The sequence below is a fragment of the Strix aluco genome, chromosome Z, assembly GCF_031877795.1.
Source record: "Strix aluco isolate bStrAlu1 chromosome Z, bStrAlu1.hap1, whole genome shotgun sequence".
Classification (NCBI taxonomy): domain Eukaryota; kingdom Metazoa; phylum Chordata; class Aves; order Strigiformes; family Strigidae; genus Strix; species Strix aluco.
The window spans coordinates 39396114-39417914 of record NC_133971.1 but is presented as its reverse complement, the minus strand read 5'-3'; the positions used below and the strand labels follow the sequence as shown (position 1 = coordinate 39417914).

Sequence of the window (21801 nt, the reverse complement as noted above, 5' to 3'; positions counted from 1 at the left end):
ATGGACAATTAATCATAGTATTGCAGAAATGGGTAAAAATCCCAGTCTTCTCTATAGACATAAAGAAAGTTCACAGCCTAATACAGAGCATGTTTTATACCTTTCATTTTGCCAATTTATTCATGGAAAGGTTAGGTTTCATTATGTTTCTCCCTAGACTTCAGCAAACAAAGAGAAACAAAATGGTGCCATTAACACTAAAGAGAGGTCACTCTCCATGAGAAAGTATCCTAGGAACCTAAACCTCAGCAAAGAAAGGTGCATGCTTCATTCACAAGGTGTTTCCTCAACCTGCATTGTGTCACTGTACTCTGCTTCAGAGAGGTCTTAATTAAAATTAACAAAAGGAAAAATATCCATGTATTACATTATTCACCAATACAAGACAGATCTTGTCTGACTACTGGTATGTCTGTCGCTATCTCAGGAATCACCTACTACTGTTTTCTCTTCCGTATGTGATATACTAACCACCACTAAACTAAGGTAGCCCTTGCAAAGCCTTCAGCACTTTATCCGTCACTTTTCCCTGCCTCCATGAATATGTAGGCTGAATAGTTAACCTTCACTGGCTTATTCATTGCTAGAAATTGGATCACTTAATTATGTGGCCTTATGGACACTGGAAGACACTTTTTAAACTTTATTTAGCCAGATGACTAATTTTTAATGAGATGTATTTGTTCTACATGTTTACTGCCTATTTGCTTCATTCTTATGTTTCTCTGTAAGTTCTTTGCTTACAAAAAGCTACAATTAACTACAACTACTAATTCTGTGCAACCAACATACAAATATGAGCTTATATGTAAGTTATTGTATTATGGAGTGTATTTATAAGAATAGAACATGGCAGAATTTTATTTCATTTTATTTCATTTTATTTCATTAAATACTTTGACATACTGGAAATGTAGGAGGAAAAATACTTATGCCTTCTCCTTTTCACATGAAACATACCTGTCCAGATCAAGGTCATAGCAGTTTCACTGTCTCTTTCTATGCCTACTTCCCTAGCACACAAGCAGCTGCCTGGGAGAAGAGTGGAGTGAGCTTGACTCAGATTTTTGTGTGGTTTTATGTCACTGTTGCAGCTGGAAAGAAGAGATTCACAGCTCGTTAGGCGTTCCTTCATATAGTATGAAGAGCTATATAGGAGAAGATGTGTATTAAAGTGATCGATTCCTAACAGACTGAAACTTTCCATAACCACCAAATCTAGCAGAGTCTGACATAATTTTTGACTGTTAAATCAAGCAATTAGCTCTGTCCACACTGGCACTGACTTATTGATAACAGAGGTCAGCCTGAACGCCCTATAGCCTATACAGAAATTTCAGTCTCATCCATGAGGAGAACTTTATAAACTGAAGATTTCTAGGGGTATCAGCTGTCACTAGCATTAATTTTGACAGCTCCAGATATCCATGTGATTCAGGTAAACATCTCCTGTGAGCATTGTTATGCTCTGAATAGAAGAACCACTTATTCATCGTGGTCTGGTGCTTCACTGCCTCAGGGTTGCTTGCGTGACGTTACTGCTTTAACTTCCAAAAGCATGTTTTATCTGAAAGATGCACTTTATTTCTTTAATTTTTAAACAAATGAAATGGATATCTTTAAAACTAGTGTTTCTCTTGAATGCTGCATAGAATAAATTATTTCGAAGGTGAGACTTCTAAAAACAACATTCAACCAGGGAAATGTATAACAAATGTGAGGACAGAAAGAAGAGCACACCAGCTGAGACAATCCAGAGACAAGTTAAATATTTAAAACTAAAATTTTCATTGTATAAATAAGACATTACATGATTAAACAGAAAATATCTGTTTACTTTTTAGTCGTTGTGCTCCTTGTGAGAAACCTTGCTGCTCTAAATTACTGATGTACAAATCTGTGAGTGTGCATGACAGTGGACTACAACCACCTAGCAAAATCCATAATGCCAAGGTTGAATCTTGTTCATAATAACCAGATGAAGGCAGAGGGACTCCAGTGAATAAGGTAGACAAGATTTTATCTCCCCATATGTTTATGGGCTTAAAAAATAAAGCTCGAAAAAAAAATCAGGAGCAAAGTTGTAAAGTAAATTAAGTATCCTTACTGAGAAGGGAGAAAATATATATGCCCACAGAAAGGATATGCTAGCAGAAAAGTCAACAAGCATTTGACGCAGAAGAACACACTGAACATTTTGCAGAGACAGAAAGAAAATATTTCATGTTATGAAATAACCTGGAAAATTTAAGGCAATTATGATATTTTAGCATTTGTAAGAATTAACTTTTGGTTACAACATTCGAAATTAAACATTCCACCTCATGACATTTTTGTATCATCTTCTAAAAAGTCCAACTCTTAAGCTTTATAGCTATTCTTTATATATTTCCTGAAGGAATACATATCCCAGAAGGCTAGAGATCAGCGTATATATGAAGAATTTGGAATTGAGGAAAAAAAACCACATAGAACAAGTTCAGCATAATGGACAGTTTCAGAGAATTCGTAGTTAAAATTAGCCTTAAAACAAATGTAAATGTATAAGGCAGAAAAGCTGTAACGTGGCGCACAGACATCAGTAATATTTACAGTGACACTGTAGTTAGCAAAGGAGAAGAAGGCATTTGAGAACCTATGTAGACAGGTTAGAGGAACTAAGTTATTTAATATAATTTATGTTTCAGCTTTTTATATTTTCTCTCATTAATATTTAAGACATAGCTGTATGAAAGAACAGAATCATCCTCAGATAACCTACTAATGCATAGGATGCCATTCAGCACAATCTTTGATGTAGTTATTAATGTGGATCTCAAGAACACTTTGAACAATGGCTTATATGTGAAATCTGATTCTACTGCTGTGACATTTGTGACAGATGGGTCTTGTTTTCACAGTAAATACATTTTTCCTTTGCCATAATGCAATACAAACACTTCCTCGACAAAAAAAATATATATATATGAAGAAAAATCATCTGTCAAAAGAATATGTGCAAAAGGATTTGTATAAAGAAATGTTCCTAGTTTCAAGGACGTGATGGTACAACATTACTTTAACTTGCCTCATCTGTCAATGAAATAAGAAACACATGAAAGAACAATGATATAGTTACTTCAGAACCAGGAAATATCCTATTTTAACCTAGAATTGAAATGGAGAAAATCATACTGTTTATGCCACAATCCCATATAAATTATGTGGAGAGCTACAGTAAAATTGAGTTTAAACATTTTAAAAAAAAAAAAAAATTTTTTTTTTTAAATTCCTGAAATCCCTAGAACACACCTGTGAACTACGAGGAGGTTGACAAAATAGCATAAAAGTTACACTGCTGGAAATAAGATCTTTCCCACATCTTAATACTGGCTTTGTGTTAGGGAACAGAAAGGTGTAGTCTGAGGTATTCTTGATGCTGTTCACACATGATGTGGAAAAGAAGGGATAGGTACCTGTAACCTCCTGTGACAGATGTCTCAGCTTTTGAAGCTGTGTTGTACTTACCTACATGGGCAGTTTGTGAGAGGCAGGACCATTTCTCCCTTTGCACAATTCTGTTATAGCTTATAAAGGCTGTGGCTTTCTCTTTAATCATATCCCTGCATGTGATCTCTCATTATTGAGGTGTTTGGGCTGTTACAGATGCTCCACAATATGGACTACTGCTGGATTCTTTTCAGAGCTGTTTGTTATCTGCACTGAGGGAATAACAATTTACATTTCGTCCAAACATCTTTGCATTGCAAAAACATTTCTCAAATTATTCTGGATAAGGCTATTCTGTCTGAATATTACCACATACCTGTGCATTTATCCAGCAAAACAAAAATCATTACTCAGTTAAACAAGACACATTAAGACAGAGAGTATTATTTTTCCTTCCCAAATAGACGCTCCTGAAATGAAAACTCACTTTGATGAGTTTGCAGTTTGCCTTTTCTATGTACTTATAAATAATGTTTACAGATGGCTTTTTAAACAAGCATTACATGTTGTCATGCTTGAAATGAGAGAATAGATGGACTATTCTGACCTGCAAAATACTTATGGGTCAGACTATATGATTCAGCAATGTTGCTTTCAAAAACAGAAACGAACAGACTTATTCCCAAGAAGCTGTACTGCCAACTATTATGTCTGAAAAACACAAAAATGTTGGAAAGATTTTTTGTCACTGAATTTTCCCATGCACTATTTCACATAGCCTATTAAATTTTTTGTTCCTTTTAGATAACCACAGCACAGCAACGTCACATCAGAAGACTTCTGGTGTTCTCACAAATTCCCAGCTGATCTGAAACTCTACTAGCAGCCTTAATTCTGTCAACTTTTATGGGATCAAATAGTAAAGATTTATCCTTTCCCAGTGCAGTTCCTCACATGGCTGCAGGGCAATATCTTATGTTGTTGTGACCTCTGCTGGAGAAAAGGCCGAGGCACACGTAATTATTTTTTTTTTAGGCAACTGGAAAGGAAAAAGGCACTTTTTACTTCACTGCAAGTTCTATGCATTAACGTAATAGATTAATTCATATTTGGTGACATATATCAATGTGAAAATCATGGTTAAGTACTCACACACCTAGATTTTCACTTTATTAGTAGCACTCAAAGATTCTAGTTGGATTTGGAGCAGCTCTGCAATCAGAGCCTCACAAACAGATAAAAAGGCTAAACTACCCCAAAGAGTTTACATATAGATTAGGCCATGATGCAGTCAGTAAGTTTGACAAAGAAAAAGAGGTGAAAATCAAGTGGCTAGGCAGAGGAAGGTAATAGCAATTTTTTATTTTCATGAGTTAACTTTAACAGCAGTTATTAAAATGAGTACACAAGGCATCCTTCTGCAGTCAGTGAACTATTTATTACATTCATACGTAAATACTGGATTATGATCTCTGTATCTATAGTGATAAAGTGAACACTAGAAGCTAAACTACAAGTGAGGTCCACAGTTAGCAAGGAGGAAAGGCAAAGAGCAGGATTTCAGGAGGGGGTTGAAGGTTGAGAGAAAGACACGGAAGAATCCAGGAACAGAATTTCATTAAGTTCAGACATTGACAGCAAAAATGTGACATATTTGTCTTTTTTCAGCTAAAGCTGATGAACTACTGAGATAAACTATGTCCTAGTTCAAACACTCTGGAATATAAAAATAAAAAAAGGATTTTATCAGCCTAATTTAATTTGGTTTAGGGGCACCTTCTAATAAAGAAACATGGGATTCAAAATGTTAATGACTGCCTTTTAGAAAACTTTAGAGTCATGTCAGAGATATCATATAATCTTTAAAGGTAAATCTATCCAGCCTGGTCTTGCTCAGGGAAAGGTCTAAATAACCCTATGTATAACCATTTCTAATGATATTCTGCAAAACTGCAGCATGAAAGTGAGTATGGGAAGTATAAGGCAGTGAGGTAAACACACAGTAAGTAAGCAAATATAATTTTAGCCTCTGACTCAATTAAATTCTGCTGTGAACTGTAGCATGAAACAGTAGAAAAAGAGCAAGAGTACTGGGGCTTCCCTCAGATGTTCATCAAAACAGGAATGAAATGCTGTATTCTTCCATGTAGCAATGACTTGGAGAAGATTGCAGGCAAAGAAACCACTATCTAGATGTGGGGGAAAAAAAAGAAAAAAGCAATTTCGAATTGTCAGGTTTTCTTCATCAAAATGCAGTCCAGAAGAAACTTTTGTTAATTAAATTATACACATTTCATACAAAAAAAAAGAGACCTGCATGAAATCATGTAACCAAGACACTGAGCCCTGAGAGCTGATTCCATGTGTAGAAGAAGGAGGATGTTAAACACAGGGCATCTCCCCTCCTGCCAGAGCCATGGCATGACCATTCCAGCATGGTTCCACTAGTGTAATATGCATGTCCTAACACGCAAGCATTGCCAGGCTCATGTTTCACAGACAGTAGATGGATATGTAACATGAACAGAGAGGAAACATGAATGTGCCTTCCCTATCCCAGGTATAGGGGTGAATCGTGGTATAAGGGAGTAGCAGCTGCAGGGTGGTCCCACAGTGCATGACCAGACTACCCTGTCCTTAGGGCAGTGGGACTACAGCCAGGGCTGTTGCTAGGGCTGCACTACCACAACGTTTCACAGAGAAGGGACAGCCAGTTACTCCCCTGTTCTTGTTAGTATCTGTTCGTTCTTAATTGTTCCTGCTTCATTCTTCCACTAAATTATCATTAAAAGCCTGGTGCAAAGCAAAACCAAATCAGAGACTAAACAAAGGTTAGAGGCAGCTCTGTACTAACAGTGATGCATTTGCATTTTCACTGAAATAATCTGTCAGGGCACAGCCCAGCAATAAACAAAAGATTATTCTTTATGACTTCCTGGTGTCTCCGTTTCTTTTAATTTACCTCATTCTTCCACTGATTAGTGAACAAATCAGGAGAGAGAGATATTTCCTATCCCTGTGCTCAGTTTGCTGGATCAGATCGGGCTCCCTCTCTGATTTAAGGCAATATTTACAAGACAGGGTCCTGGAAACTGATGACCAGGATTCCCAGTGCCATCTGCACCCTGATCTAGAGGGGATGGCTGGGGTAGAGGGCAGCTGCCTTTACAACCTGCCTTAATCACGGTGATTCAGAAAACCCCTGGGAGAAAATACTGAAGCAGAAGAGAAAAATCAGATGTTAGCATGTAATGTGCTTTGGTTAATTATTACAGCTGATGTCCCATTTCCTAAACTGTCACAGAACCTAGGACACAGATTGTTTATACGTAGGTAGATAGTTAGATATATCTATCTATATTACAATAGTTAGATAGATTTACTCCTAGTCTTGGCTGGTGATGAAAGTAACCTCATATTATACAGGCAGTCAGTGGACACTCAGTTTCTCTAAAAACTGCTATTAGTAATTTGCACCAAGTTCCCAGAGTATCTCACTTCCAATGCATGTTATGCCACTTTGTGTGTGGAAATGACAAAAAACTTGCTTTCCACTGTGCAGCAAAGTTCATTTGGTGAGATAATGCCAAGTTCCCAGGAGCTTAATTTAGCAGACAATATTAGTAGGAGCACAGTTCACAACCTGAGAATATCCATCTGCATGATGTTAATCCAGCACATGAGAGCAGCAGTAGCACAGACAGAGCTGTCAGTCTGTTTTTGCATGGTAGGTAGGACTGACATTGATTGGGATGAAAAGAAACTACTTATTAAAAAAAATGCACTTCCTTATTTTTAATCTAGTTGCAGCTGGAACATGAATAGATTTATGGTACCCCAGCATCGTTGCTATGTGTGGTCATCAGAGATACATGAAGGTACCAGGCTGGTGCTATACAATGGTGAAAAGAACGTGGGTTTAGAGTGGTATAAGAGATTTTAGAGGCTTTCAGCTTTAGTTGTTTGCAAGCAATGACAAGGCTTACAAGGTGTTTGGAAAAATGTCCTCAATTTTTTAAACATGATTCCTTTAAACAAATGTAGCTTGCAGACTTTCTAATAAGATCCTTTATGCAAGATATCTGGAGCAGTGCCTCTGTCTGCAGAGCAGTCATTGAGTGATTTAAAAAAAAAAAAAAAAAAAAAAGAAGGGAAAAAAAGGGAATTTTCATGACAAAAAACACTGAGAATACATTTGTTTCACCCTTCTAGCAGAAACAAAGAGAAAGAAAGGTAAAGGTTCTGAAATATCACATTTACCTTCAGCTAGCAAGAAACAAATCCCATGCTGATTACAAAGAAGTTGTGCTTCATACTGTTACACTAAAAGATCAAATTGTTACTTTATATAAAATATGTATTAGATTGATGTCAACTTACAGGTGGATATTGGTATTTTGCTGAAGATTTGGCTTTTGTACTTTGGAACCTCTGAAAGTATTTTAGATTTTTTTTTCCCTACAGTTATGACATAACACTTTTTCGCTTTCTTCTATTTATTTTTCCAGGTCTTAAAAAAGGTTTCATCTAGTGGAAAAAACAAGACTCATCTCTCATCAGAGATGCAAACTAATGATTTTAATAGTCTGTTAGCTTTTTGAGTCTTTTTGGGTTAGCTTGTTAAACAAAAGTAGCTTTTAGTTTGTAGAGTCAATCACTTGGGATAAGCACAGATACAGTTTTTCAGTCAGAAAGTTCAAAATTTTAAATTAATAGCTTTCAAGAGTAGAATTTATATTGATTGAAAACTATTTGCCCTAAGAATTATGCAATTTAAATGTCTCCAATATAACTATTTTGTTTCCTGCTCCAGTATTTTGAGATAATGGATTATAACTATTATTGACTACAGATTATATATTGGAAATTTTTTTTAATCTAATTCCAAGAAAGAGAGGGAAAATATGTTCTGGTTCTATTTTTTAGGAAGTTCTTCACAATGGATTAAAAGTTTGAAATATTAAAAGCTCTCCCCACAGCCATGGAGAGCTGGCAAGGACACCAACAAAGAGTCAAATGGTAAGTGATAAACAATTTACCACAAACCTCATTAGTTATTGTATGATAGCAATGCACACATGATAAGAATGGATTTAAGCAGAAAATCAACAACAAGTTTTGGAAATTCTTCTTTCTTGTGTAATTTCAAAATTAAATATTTTTCTGAATACAAATTATATTTGGAATTAAATTGAATATAAATATTAATCCAAATGTACGTAACTGTGACAGCTGCACAGATTGCAAATATGTGCAAAGACACAAAACATCTTCCAACAAAAAGTTAAGGACAAAAAAAAGCCTCAGATAAAGTGTGCAATACTCTTTATTTATTATTATTTTACTAACACTTCAGCAGATGTGTTTCACAGCTTTCTATTACTATTCACTGCAGCTGAGATGTTATGTCTCAAAGGAAAGAAAAAAATTCTGATTTGGTATACAAGCTCCTTTCTTGAGACCTTCATGATAAGCAGGATAAAAGAATCAGACCCCTGAAGCGCAGGTCAGTATATTCAGGTGTTCCCCAGACATGTAGGGAGACAATATTTATTGCTACCTTGAATTATTAATGCCAAACATATTTCAGCTCTTTACAGTAACCTAAAATTTTCTAATAGTGTAAATACAAGCAAATACTTCACTGAAAATGTTATACCCAAATATGATATTGGTGGTACATTTGGGTCCTAACGTTAGCAACATTTCTACTTGCAAGCTGTCAGTAGGATCTGTAATTTATGCCACAGTCTCCTACCACAGTGTTTAGGCAATAAGACAAAGACTTACTGTGATAAAAATATCTTGGTTCTGTGGCTTTTGTTAACACAGACATATGTGAATTCCCTGGGTAACCTTGCTGTTTAGGAAAATGACCACACATCATATACAGTATGTACACAGGAGCTGTACGTAGGTCTTGGTGGCTGCATGTGATGGAGTATGGCCATGGAGAGACAGCTTCTAGCTTGTGGTACTGAGTGAAAGAAGCTAAATTGAAAGGGTACAGGAAAAAGGTGGACAAGGCTGTGACTTGTTTCCTTTGTGGAGACCAAGGGAGAACAGCTGGCTCAGACCAAGATGTGGCAGCTCTTGTTCAGAGACCCTGTGCTCCCTTCCAAAGAAATTACTGCACAACGAAATCCCTGCAGTTTCACACAGCCCAGTTTCACCCAGGGAAATATTTCAGTGAGTATCTGACAAGAAACCATGCTGGCATTTGAATCTCACAAACCATTACCATGGCATCCTAGTGATTTTCCCTTGTGCTCAACCTTAGTGTCACTGCATGAATCAGCCATGTGTGACAGAGCTCATCTCCACACAGCTGTGCCCAAGGAGCTGAGTATCCAACCCCAGTGCTCCAGGGCAGCATCACTGAGCTGTCAGAGGAAGCTCTCTGAATCTCCTGCTATGGCTTGCAAAGCTCGCTGCACCATGCCCCTCTGGAACAAGTCTGGTGTTGAAATCACCCCCATGTTCTTGAGCCAGCAGGATGAGCCACAGCCAGACTATCTGGGAGTGTCACTCTTCCACCTTGATGCTTCCTCAGACACAACTCCCTGGAATCACCTTTATTTCCACCCACAAAATAGAGCAATAAAAAGTGAAAAAGTTTCTCCAGAGGTAGCTGATGCACTAAAGGGGTGTAGCAGTGTGTCTCAGTGGACTACCACAGCCTCCCTGTGCCAGGGCATGAGGACTGCAGACTCTACCCCACACTTACAAGATAGGCAGTGGTTGCTTATGTGTCTTGTCTCTCCAAACTCTGCTATAATTAAGTCCCATATCCATAATGTAACCACAGACCTCAATGGTGAATGCTGCTTCCCAATTATGGGGTTATAATTAGGCTCATGAATGCATTAGAGACACTAGCTGATCTGAAATAGATGGAAAAAACAGAGAACTCCCAGAAAGTATAGATTCCGTTACTAGCCTGACTTTAATAATTTGAAGCATAGCTACCAATGAGTATGCTTATAGCCTGGTAGGTAACATCAGTTACACAGCAGAATAACACACAGATGTTTTTATAGGCCAGTCTTTATAGACTGTAAAGTGTAGGCAAAGCAGAGTTTGTCACATCCATACAGAACTTTCTGTCACGACCCTCAGGTCAATCTTTAGTTTAGGCAGATGTTGTTCTTCATAACTTTTTTACGACAACAGGGCATGGGTGCTTTTCCGATCATAATGACCTTTTCTACAGGAGCTAGGGGAATATTGTTTTTGTCACCATATCATTAAACTGTTACTTTTTTTGTCCATTTGGTGATTTCAATGAATTAATATAGACTGGTTATGTGGTATGAACAGCATAAACCTCATAGTGAACTCATACAACTCATTTTTCAACAAAGCACAAACAGCAAATTTACCTGCTTCTGAAATTAATCTCTAGCCATAATGAGTTTAACAGCCTGTTTTTTCACAGAGGACTAGAAAATGAAGCAAAGGATTCAGCACAGCTGAAAACTGTACCTAATTTTCCAGTGAGCATTTTGTGGTGTTTTTTTTTAATTTTTGGGTAATAAAGTTATTCTTTGTATTTATACCTCTGTCAACTCTATAACAGCTCTAAATTTCTGCAGATCTCCATGGATATTATTTGCATGCATTATACTTGTTATTTTCAGTTCCCAGGTACCACAAATCTAGTGTTGAAAACAATATGTTATAAAGAGTCTTGTCTCTCACTTGCTGTGAATTCAGTCAAGTCTGGACTTTATTTTCATCCTTTTGCTTCCTGTTCATCTAAGAGCATTGCACAGTCCCAGGGTAGGACTTTGTAATTGAGTAAAAATATGTCATTCAACAGCAGAAAAGAGGAGTAGCGAAAGGGACATGTATTCCATAATCATCATTTTACAGTAATTATAATTTTCACAGATCAGTGAGAAATTAAATCTTTGGCAGGGACTTCAAAATATTTTGAGGGTCCCTCTGTACTGGTACACTCAAATAGTGAAGTGCACTTTTATTACCAGAAAATTACAGGAAATGCTCAGCCAAATGCTATGAAGACAGCATGTAAATTTTGCAAAGAAAGGTGTGGGACATGGTAAGATGCACTGAGTCCTGATTTCACTGCAAGTACTTGGATACTAGAGCTCTGAGGTATTCCTAACACAATTTGCAGGTCTAATAGCATAGAAGAAATAAAATAGCATATGTGTTACCAATGAATACAAAATATATTCTGTTTCTATAAGCAAGATCATTTGCCATGGTTTGAATTACAGTAGGTATTACTCCCACTGTCAAGAGTACTTGTTACCTGTTTAGCAGAGTACAAGACTCAAACAGAGGAGTAGCTCTGTGGGCAAATGCATGAAGGTTATTTGAGGTGCTTTTTCAAAAAAAAAACAGAGTTAAAAAATTTGAACTGAAAAACTCAAAGTATAGGAGGATTAGAGAAAGGTTGTACAGAAAGGAAATGTGACTTGAAATCTGATCATGCAAAATTACTGTAACAATCTCAAGATTACTTTTATAAAGTAAACACCATGTTTTCTTAAAGGTGGACTTAGTATAGAACATTGAAATGTATAATATAACATCCTGTCTGCTAAGTCAATGTTATGTTATCAGTAAGAAGGCAGGCAATTAAAAAGAACTAAGCTAGGAAGCATCAAAAGCACAGCTTCATGGCGCACAGTGTTAAAAGACCTTTACTTAGGAGTACCAATGAATAAGAATAAATATTTCATTTTCAGTCACAGCAGTCTGATGCTGACCATGGGGCATGAGCAACATCTAGTCTTGTTATTGTTATTCACATTGGCTATTACATGCTCATCACTGCATATACAGGTACATTCTGAGAATGTATTTATTGTTGAAAACTCAATACAGCATACAAATCTAACAGAAAGTTCCTCAGAATAATTTCAGATGGTGGATTCTTTGCTGTGTCTCTCCCATTCATGATTTAAAGCAATCCCCAGAATGAAATACTAAGCCTGCTAATATGAGAAAACCTTTATTAGCGACAGAATATTTTCACTCCTAACAGAGTAAGGAATCATTATTAAGTTCTGTGTATGTAGCATAAACCTCCCTCTACATTTCAGGGAACCAGACTGCATCAAAACCAGTTTACAACTCCAATTTATTCCAACAACCCTTGTAAAATTCAGACAGATCACGAAGCCATAAAGCATCTTTAAAATCAGTTTCTTCACTTGTTCTATAAAAAATCTTTCTTTTTCTAAGGAGCATCCAGTGTTTTCGTATTATGAAATGTTAACAAACAATAAGCTAAAACCACTATGCAAATCAGTGTCTCATGATGTATCAATCCCAGCTTGTAGGAAAAAGTTTGTCTTAAAAGCATAGAAACACTAGAGCACTGGGGCCCATGTTTAACTTCAGACTAGTGACAATCATACAAGTTTCTGGGCTAAAAATGTATGCAGTTTAAAAATTAATCACATTAGAAGAAGATTTCAACTTAATAGACAGTCTGAATTACTGTACTTTTTCCACGTCTGAAGACCATAGATTAGAAATCTTATCTGAGAAAGATGAAACAACTTACACTTCATTTAGCTGTACTTTCTCTAATCTAAAATACATTTGCTGTACCCTAGATGCAGACATGTCTTGGGATCCAGTCTAAACTTGTTTGTCCTCTTCCTTATTAACAACACATTCCCAGTCTGTTTGCTAGAAAAGACCCTCCCTTGTAGTTACTGCAATACACTTATCTCTTGTTTTGGTTATCAGTGCTTAGTGTTTACATGCAGAATATGAGCCATGCCGGTGCCCACTAATCTGATTGATCTAATATCTTATTTCCAGCTGATAGCAGATGCTTATGGGAGCAGCACAAGAGTCAGGTCAAGTATAAAGTGAACTTTCCCTTGGTTTATCCTCCCAGTTTCTGGCTTTAAAGACTGCTTGAGCTGGAAATTGCATCTGGATCATTGTGTTTTATGGTGCTACATAGTCTATTCTGGGGTTTTTTTGTAAAACTTTTTCAATAAGTGCCACAATTTAATTATATGGAGGTTGTTCCATGATATCATGGACTTATTTTATATTGAGATATAAAGTTTTTCTACTGTACAAAATTGACCTCTATTATACAGAAGGCCCCCAATGGAATTACATTTATTTTTCTAGAAGAAAGTCAGTTGCTTAATTTTGTTGTTACTAATCTTGTGAGTCTTAAAATAATTAACAAGGCCCAAATTCTGGACAAGGAAATATAATCAGAAAATAAAAAATAAAACTGTCTTGTTTGAATAAGTAACATCAGCTCACATATGGGCTTCCATCTATCCTGTGTTTCCGCAAGACCTAACAGACTAAGGACCTATTCCACCCTGGACTCTACAGCGATCAATACAAATACACAATGATAAATCCACAGAGCACATATGCAATAATAAATGTCTCTCTGCCATAACACAATCCTGGTGAGTATTTGAGGAAAATTACTGCATAACTTTCTTACCTCTATTCCTCAAATATGTTTCTGTGCAGGAGATATTTCCTCACCACTTTGCTTTTTTAAATTTATTTTTAGTCTTTCAGAATGTGATAAAACTAGTATTAGCTAAAAGTAGTACTATAATAGGAGTTAAATTTTCTTCATAGCAACAGACAGAATATTGGGGGTTTTTCACCTTTTTAATACTTTCCCAAAGATTTTAGAGGTAATCATCCAGCTTTTGAAAAGATCCTAGTTTTCCCATGTACAATCTGAAATCTCTGGGTAAGCATATCTGACCTGCAGAAGACAAGCTATGTGCAGTGTTTAAGTATAACTGACTCTCATTCTCTTTGTACAAAGCTGTTTTCAGTGAACTGTAGTTCTGAGAAAAAGGAAAAGATGTTAGGGATGCACTGTCAGGCTTTTAAGAAAATAAACAACTAAATACAAAATGTTTTTCAGTCTTCTAATAAACATCTTCCAATAAATATCCCCAAGTTTAGTAACCTACTGACACAAATAATGCAATTTTACAATGCCTTCAAATGCAAGAATACTTATGCAATGTTTTCTTCTGAAGCCTCCCATCCTGTGAAAACTGAAGCACATGGGTAACTTCTATGCACATGAAGATTTACAACAAGCAGAGAGGAGTTCTGTGCTTGCGTGAGTGTGTTTGGGTTTAGGACCACTCTTCTGTCCTTCAACACCCAGCATATCACAATGTGCTTGAGACTCCTTATCTGTAGTTGGGAGGGCCCCTAGGCATTCCTGGCTGGGCCCCCGGGAAGCGTGGGTTTCCAGGCGGATAGCCCGGCATTCCATACCCTCTGGGCCCTGGTGGCCTCGTCACAGCTATGGATGGAGGAGGAAGGTTTCCTCCTCTGGTTTGCAGGGGATAGTGGCCATTCAGGGCAGGGCCTGGATGCTGGAATGCCTGAGAGGAGCTGGCTTCTTGTGGCTGGTCTGTCTTCTTTGCTTCATTGTCACCCTGTCCTTTCTTGTTGTCTGAAACGTGTTTGGAGAACAGAATTAAAAAATGAACCTGCAAACTAGAAATTCCCTGAGAGAGAAATACTGCACCTTCCTGTCCACTTCAGAGTGTGGTGGGAAGTCCGGGACCTCCCCTGCCAACAGCCTGAAATCTGGGGTAATGTACCTTTATGGTCTTTGCACCGTATTTTCCCTCCAGTCCTTTCAGCAAGGCCCCAATGGGGAAAGTGGAGGCTTTCCCCGAGTAGCTAGATGCACTTAGATATCATCTATAACTGACAATGAAGGTAGCAATTTCAAAGTTAAGTGGTCAGGTTTTGAGGCTGCAGACATGCCTTGCATGTGGTTCTTCCAAAGACAGTCATCTCTAATCTGGGTTTCTCTGCTAGGTTTGAGCCTATACTGGCTGTATGCATGATGGTGAAAGTCTAGCAATGTCCAGGGGAAAGGAAACAGCCTACAAAATCCTTCAAGACAGACTGAAGACCTGCCTGACCAAGCTAGACTTTCTGATAAGGATTGATACCATACTGCGTTCTCGTTATACTTCCACTTAGTGAACCTGGCACAGAGGACAAATGTTGTTCTAAGCAGTCCTGGTTCAAAAAAATACAATAGGAGGTTGCAAGATTTAGATCTGACTGGTTTGTGGTAGGTAAGAGGGATCACTGACACTCAGACCAGGTTTTAAGTGAGTTTTTTTGCAGGGCTAGGATCTTGTGATTCTTCATAGCTCTATTATAGGTGGTTTTACTTTGGTGTTGCCTGGTGTAGAATAATGTTACAGTATTTCTTAAATGAGCCAAAGAAAGAAAAATGGACTGGAGATTAAGCTAATACTTGTGATTCAGTATTGTGAATATCTTTCAGGAGATTGTGGGAAAGGAAGCAGTCAAGGCAGTGAGGAAGACTGTGGTCTTGCATACATGAATTCCTCATCCCGAGGAGTTCAAAACAGTCATTACCTTGGTTTGGAGTGGATTCGTCTTGCTTGCCTCCTTTTTGCTTTGGCTGTGGTGGTTCTGTCTCAAATGGATTTTCCTCTTGTTCATTTGATTTTTGTGCCTTTTGTTTATTTCTTCTTTTATTTTCTTCTGCTTGCTAATGATGGGGAGAAAGAAAGGGCATCTTTCAGTGACCTGAATGGCTTCTCTAAAATTTAGTAAAACCAAAAATCAATAATTCTCTATTCCTTACACTTTGTAGCTTCTTTTTAAGTTCCAGGTTAGCTTCCTTGTAGGATTTGGATGTAGCATTGAGATAATAAATACTCAAGCTAAATTTAAAAAAAAATATTTTCTTGTTAGGTAATGATTTAAATATAGACTCTTGCAACATTCCTATAGCAGCAACTACAGTTGTGCTAATATAAAGCCTGCATCTTTTCCTCATTTATCGTGCCTAATCAGTAGTAGTATTTTGACAATGAACAATGTGCTTCCTTACAGTATTAAGAAGGGGCGGTTATTTCAGGGGGAAAAAAAGCTGAAAGAAATTGTTCTATTAATACTCTACATTCAATCTTACAGTAGTTAAGGAAGATGTTCCATAAAAGTATGCCTCACTATGAAGTGTGTTCTAAAGAATAACTTATAAAAGTTAATTAACTTGCATGACATACCTTAGAAATGAGTAAATTATATTTATAAAAGCTTTTGAACTAATACAATAGGTAGACTCAAGTGCTGCCAAGAAAACAGCCAAAACCATGGGTTTTAACTTTTGTTTTAAATTATGACCTCCTCCTTCTGCTAAACAAAACCATAACTGAATAATACAATTTTCATTTTTCAGTGTATTGTATTACTTCTGTGATAACTGTAAAATTAATGTTTTTCACCATTCTGATTTAGAGAAATTCTGATATGAAGTCTTTTATTGATGTAAGCAGTAAATAATTAATTTGCATATTTGCTGTTTTCTCTGTTTTGCCTGATTTTGCCTTGTATTTTCCTTCTTTTTTTTCCCTTTTCTTTATTTATTTTTAGTATCTTTGCCTTGGACCATTCCAAGAAAGGAATAGCACTCAAAATAAAATCAGTAAGAGTTGACCATGTATTTCAGGGGACAGTCTGGATTCTTTGCTTTTCTAGCCAAGGGTTAAAATAGAATATTATGCTAAGTGAACCTTGGCAAAATTTTACCTCAGTATATCATTTTGTTCATGCAAAATCCTTCTGTAAATTCTATTGTATTCTGTAATCTTCTCTATGTTTATTGACACTTCTATAATGCAGGGTTAAATCACAGCTCATCTCTACATAGAATTAACTTTCAGTTCAGTAGTATGCTAAATTATCTGACATATGTATACAGCAGTTTAAAATGTCTTTATAAAGCAGGACTCAAAACAGTCTCTGAGAAAGACTACACTGAGGTCAGTATTCTTTACCAGGTACTGACTTACAAAAATATCTACTAGCCCTACTTCATAGTCTCTAACATCCTGTCTCACACTCATGTCCCAAAAGCATAGAGTACATTGTTATCAAGGAAAGCCCAAGGTACTGAAGATCAGACTCACTGAAAGTTATTGAGAAGTAACTCTGCTTCATGGTGGTCATTTCTATTGAACTTGCTAAGGATTTATGATGTGCTGTTCTGCCTACTGGACAAGCTGATCGAAGTAATAGCACTTCAGATCTCCTGTAGGCTTTTGCATTTTAATAGCTTTGTCATCATTGTGGCAACAACACTTTTGAAAAGCAGTAACAAAACCAAAAAGAAAGCTAGTGATTTAAAAAATATATTACCCTTTGTGCAAAGGCACATTAATTATGATCAAATAAAAGGCTCATGAATTCTTCAAATCCCTCATCACAGGGCAATCAACACTGAATTAATTAGATATTCAGGCAATGAAGAGTTAGAGTGAAAGAAACTTAACAGACCTTAGATTAAGCAAGCTTTGAGTTAATATTCTATACGTACACCATCAGCAATATAAAAGGTAGGATGAGTCCAGGGTTAGAGGCATAACCAAATACCTTCCCAAACCAGGAAGGGAAGTCATGCTCCAGAGTTTCTGATATGACTTCAAACATTCTAGTTTTCCCACTATTAAACAGAAAAGTTGACAATACATCACATACAAATATTATGGCAATGTCAATGTAGTAGTATGGATATAGAGGTTAATCACATCACATCAAAACTGGGAAAAGGACAATAAGCTATACATTAACATTATTTAAAACTTGACACCCTGAAAGGAACACTATTTAAAATAGTATTTATTTATTTTAAGGGGTAAAATAGACACCAATATTTTTATTGTATGGTAATAGATTTTGCCTGCAGTTACTGCAAGATTATGGCTCAAAGAATCAGTGCACCAAGTTATGAAGTCCATACCACCCACCAAAGAGTGAAGTGCAATTTGTGTTCTATGAAGTCCTGGTGAAAAATTCAAATCCCATGTTTGTATGATTGATAAGCAAAAAATCATCTGCTTGCAACTGATTTCTGTTCAGTACCGTTCAGCCTAATTTTCCTCTCTCTTTGCTGTGTACCAATGCTATAGAAGTCAGTGGCTGGGTTTTAGGAGATTTTTGTTATTGTTACAGCAATCTAATAACCTTTATGCACAATTGTTCCATGATGATCTTATCTAGACAATATTTTCTCCCTAGACCATTAACATTAAGTTTTTCTTGCAGTAGCATTTTAATAGATATTCTAAAAGTCCCTTCCTGTTTATTCTGCTTTTGGCTCTGCCTCACAATATAGAGTTTGAAGTTTTTTACCTCAACAAGACCAGCAAAATGGGTCTTTATCTGTATTGATACTAACTGCTAGTTTTAGTTGGTTAAAGGAATTGTCACCAAATTGCCACCTGATATTCCAGTCATTAAGGTCTCCTGTCACATCTTTTCAGTTCTTGTAAAACATTTCTGACAACCAGGTCTTTTTGTTAACTCATTGTTCTCAACATTTATCCTCTTCCCAGTAATGTAAAAAGGTTGTAGGTAGAATTCTTCTTCAGATCAGTTCTTTCTCTCCACTTGCCCAGCCCACCCACGGTAAATGAGAAATTCCACTCTGGGCTCTCCTTATCTTTTCCCCAGAACACAGAGAGCTTCTTCTGTTGCAACTTTGTTAATTCTGTCCCGGCTTCCCTACTCCTGTCAGGTCTCAGCTGAATTGTATATGTTGCTTTTAGTGATGGATTAAAAAAAAACAAACCAAAACAAAAAAAAAATACCCAAAAGAATCAGAAGATTCATGATAGATGAGACACTGAGTTACCAATAGGAAAATATTTTCTTTTTTTAATATAGACCCATGCACTACCAGTACTTATCCACTGGTCGCTCAACAGTAGCATTACCTATACCCAGGTTGAATGAACCTTCATTGGTTTCAAGTCCTCCCCCATCAAAAGTTACATTAAAGATTTCACATTTTTTATGAAGGACAAAGTATCTGCATTTGACAGAGAAAAAGTTGCAGGCACTATTATCTTTCTCATTTTGTACAATAATCTTACCATTTCAGTAATATCTAATTGAATAACTGCAGCTACTCAGATCTGACTCCAGATGTCTCCCTCTGTACTTTCTTTGCTATGACTCAAATAAAAAAATCTTACTTTCTATCACTTGCTTTGTTATCATTGTTTCCATAAATTCAAGCAATTTTCCGTCTCATTAAAATTTTTGGCATGTCATTCAGTTCTCCCTCTTAGGTGACTGTGAATATTGCAGGTGGTTAGAAAAAAATCTCCCAGGTACTTGCCTTTGGCCAAAGTTAATGTGGCAAGACTTCTGCTCCTTTAGAGAGTGCACTGGGGATTATGCAGATATCATTTTATTCACAAGACTAATATATTATTCAAACCTTTTATTGGAATTAAGATATCTCTTTTACTATTCTCCTACTCTTGCTTTGCTAACACTTTGCTCAAAACCAAAGACTAAAGTCTTCTAAAAATTTTAATTTCATATATTGACTGCTGTTGTGTACTCATTATAGTTGTATGTCATGTTACCTGGCAAGTAAAGATGATGAAAATGGTCCTGGACTTTCCAGGTAGTGTGCACAGAAGCAGAAAGTGTGGCAACATCTAGTTTAGCTTCAATGCAAGGCACATGTTTGCACAGGCAAGGAAAGCCTAAATTTTTGGAAGGGGCTAATGAACGTGGAAGTCTTGAAGACTTCAGAAACAGAATCAGTTTCATATGGGTAATACGGATGCATGAAATACTGTATCAGTTTGAGAGAGTGACAGTAGTCTGACTGCACCACCATACATTAAACACACCACTATACATTCTGATAGGCACCTCCTACAGGGCATATGCAGACATTTCCTGAAAGCCATCACTCTCAAGACAGCAGACCAGAGATGCATAACAGGTCACTAATCTACTCCTTAAGAATAATTTCTGGCTTAATTACATTCAGCAGAAATGACAATTTTTTACATTACAACTAAGTAAAAGAAAAGATATTCTGTTCTACACTTCATGTAAATCGTTTTAAAGAATTACAGAGTTTTGTAGGATTCTAGCTTCAGGAATTATCCACAATGAGAAATGTGACAAAATTAAATACTCAGCCTATCAGGTGCCAACACTTATTATAGAAGTACTTTTTCATTACTGCATCATTCACTGTGATGTGATGAAGTGGTTCATTACATCATTAACAAAAGATGGATGCAAAATGCAAAAAAACCTGAAAGGACCACAGTCAAAAGATGGGGGGATGGAGACAATGGTGTACACAGCAGGCAGTGTGGAGAGAAAGAGGATGAAAAGCAGCATGGCCATGTAGAAGTTATTGGATCTGGAAGCCTTGAAGACCCTTTCTTGGGGGACATTGCAGCACATGACTGCCCAGCACTGTAAGTACATCGAAGTGTGCAGGCGGAACACATTGATCGCTGGGAGACATGGAGCATAAAAAGATCCCATCCTAGAAATGAAGGAAAGAAAAAAAAAAAAACACTTTGTTGAAGGACTTTAGTCTTCCTACATATGCCACCCATTCCCTATGTCAATGTGTTCTGCAGCTATACACACTCTGCACTCAGAAATCAAGTTAATGAAACTTAATCTTTATAGGTTTTTCACCAGTCTTGTCTCTTCAGTCTTGCCTTAAGGACAAGAGGTGTATGGAGAGAATTTTCCATATGAACTTTTTGTTTCAAAGTTACAAAGCCTTCTTTCTCTGTAAATTAAATGATCACCTGATGAAATGTTATCCACTCTTACTTTGTCCCTTTAGTTCAGGTAGCATCTCACTTGTGTGGTATAAAAAAGGATAGCCCTAAAACTAGGTATTACCAGAATAATCTAGTTTATTCTTTATTATTTTTCTTAATATAGTATCAACATTTTAGGAAGGATACCTTTGCTTAGTTGACATTTATTTTGCTTCTATCACCATGACTATTTAGTGCTTCATTCCAACAAACTATTGATTCTGATAAATAGTTTTTTCCTTATTATGTATGGTTGCATGGTTATGACACTGAAACAGTTGGGACCATTTTATTTTTAACACGCCTTGTCGCTTGTGCCATGCTGACTGAAGAGCAATTATTTTCATTTGCCTGGCCAAATGATACAGAATGTAAGAGATTAGGCATCTTCTTTTTCCTTAACCATTGTCCAGGTGACCAGGGCTGAGCTGCTTTGCCTCTGAGTGCCTCAATTTTTCTATTTAAAAAGTAAGAAATAGATCTACATCATTGGAAAGACCTTCTGAGTACAGAACTACTATTATAGACTCTATTAGATATTAATATCTCTTTCTCTTTTTATATTTCTTCCATGAAAAGATAAAGGGTTTGCTAGTTTACAGTTGAAGGGAGAGAACATCTCATGGCCCTGTTCCTTACCCTTATGAAAATCAGTTCCAAGATATTCAATTTCAACAAGCTCAGAATCTGGATGACTTATGGTCATTATTATAATATTTATTACACA

The 21801-nt window shown here is 36.7% G+C and overlaps 1 protein-coding gene across 1 annotated transcript in view; it reads right to left on the bottom strand.

Annotated features, from left to right (window-relative positions):
- Positions 1 to 14612: 14612 nt before the first annotated feature.
- The window catches only part of TMC1 (transmembrane channel like 1), a 70174-nt gene continuing 62985 nt past the window's right edge, over positions 14613 to 21801 (bottom strand). Inside the window, exons 16-20 of the mRNA XM_074812586.1 lie at positions 20546 to 20785; positions 17798 to 17923; positions 16064 to 16142; positions 15832 to 15967; positions 14613 to 14881 (exon numbers count right to left, since the gene is read on the bottom strand). Coding sequence (XP_074668687.1) covers positions 14613 to 14881; positions 15832 to 15967; positions 16064 to 16142; positions 17798 to 17923; positions 20546 to 20785 — 850 coding nt within the window. The remainder of the gene's footprint in view (positions 14882 to 15831; positions 15968 to 16063; positions 16143 to 17797; positions 17924 to 20545; positions 20786 to 21801) is intronic.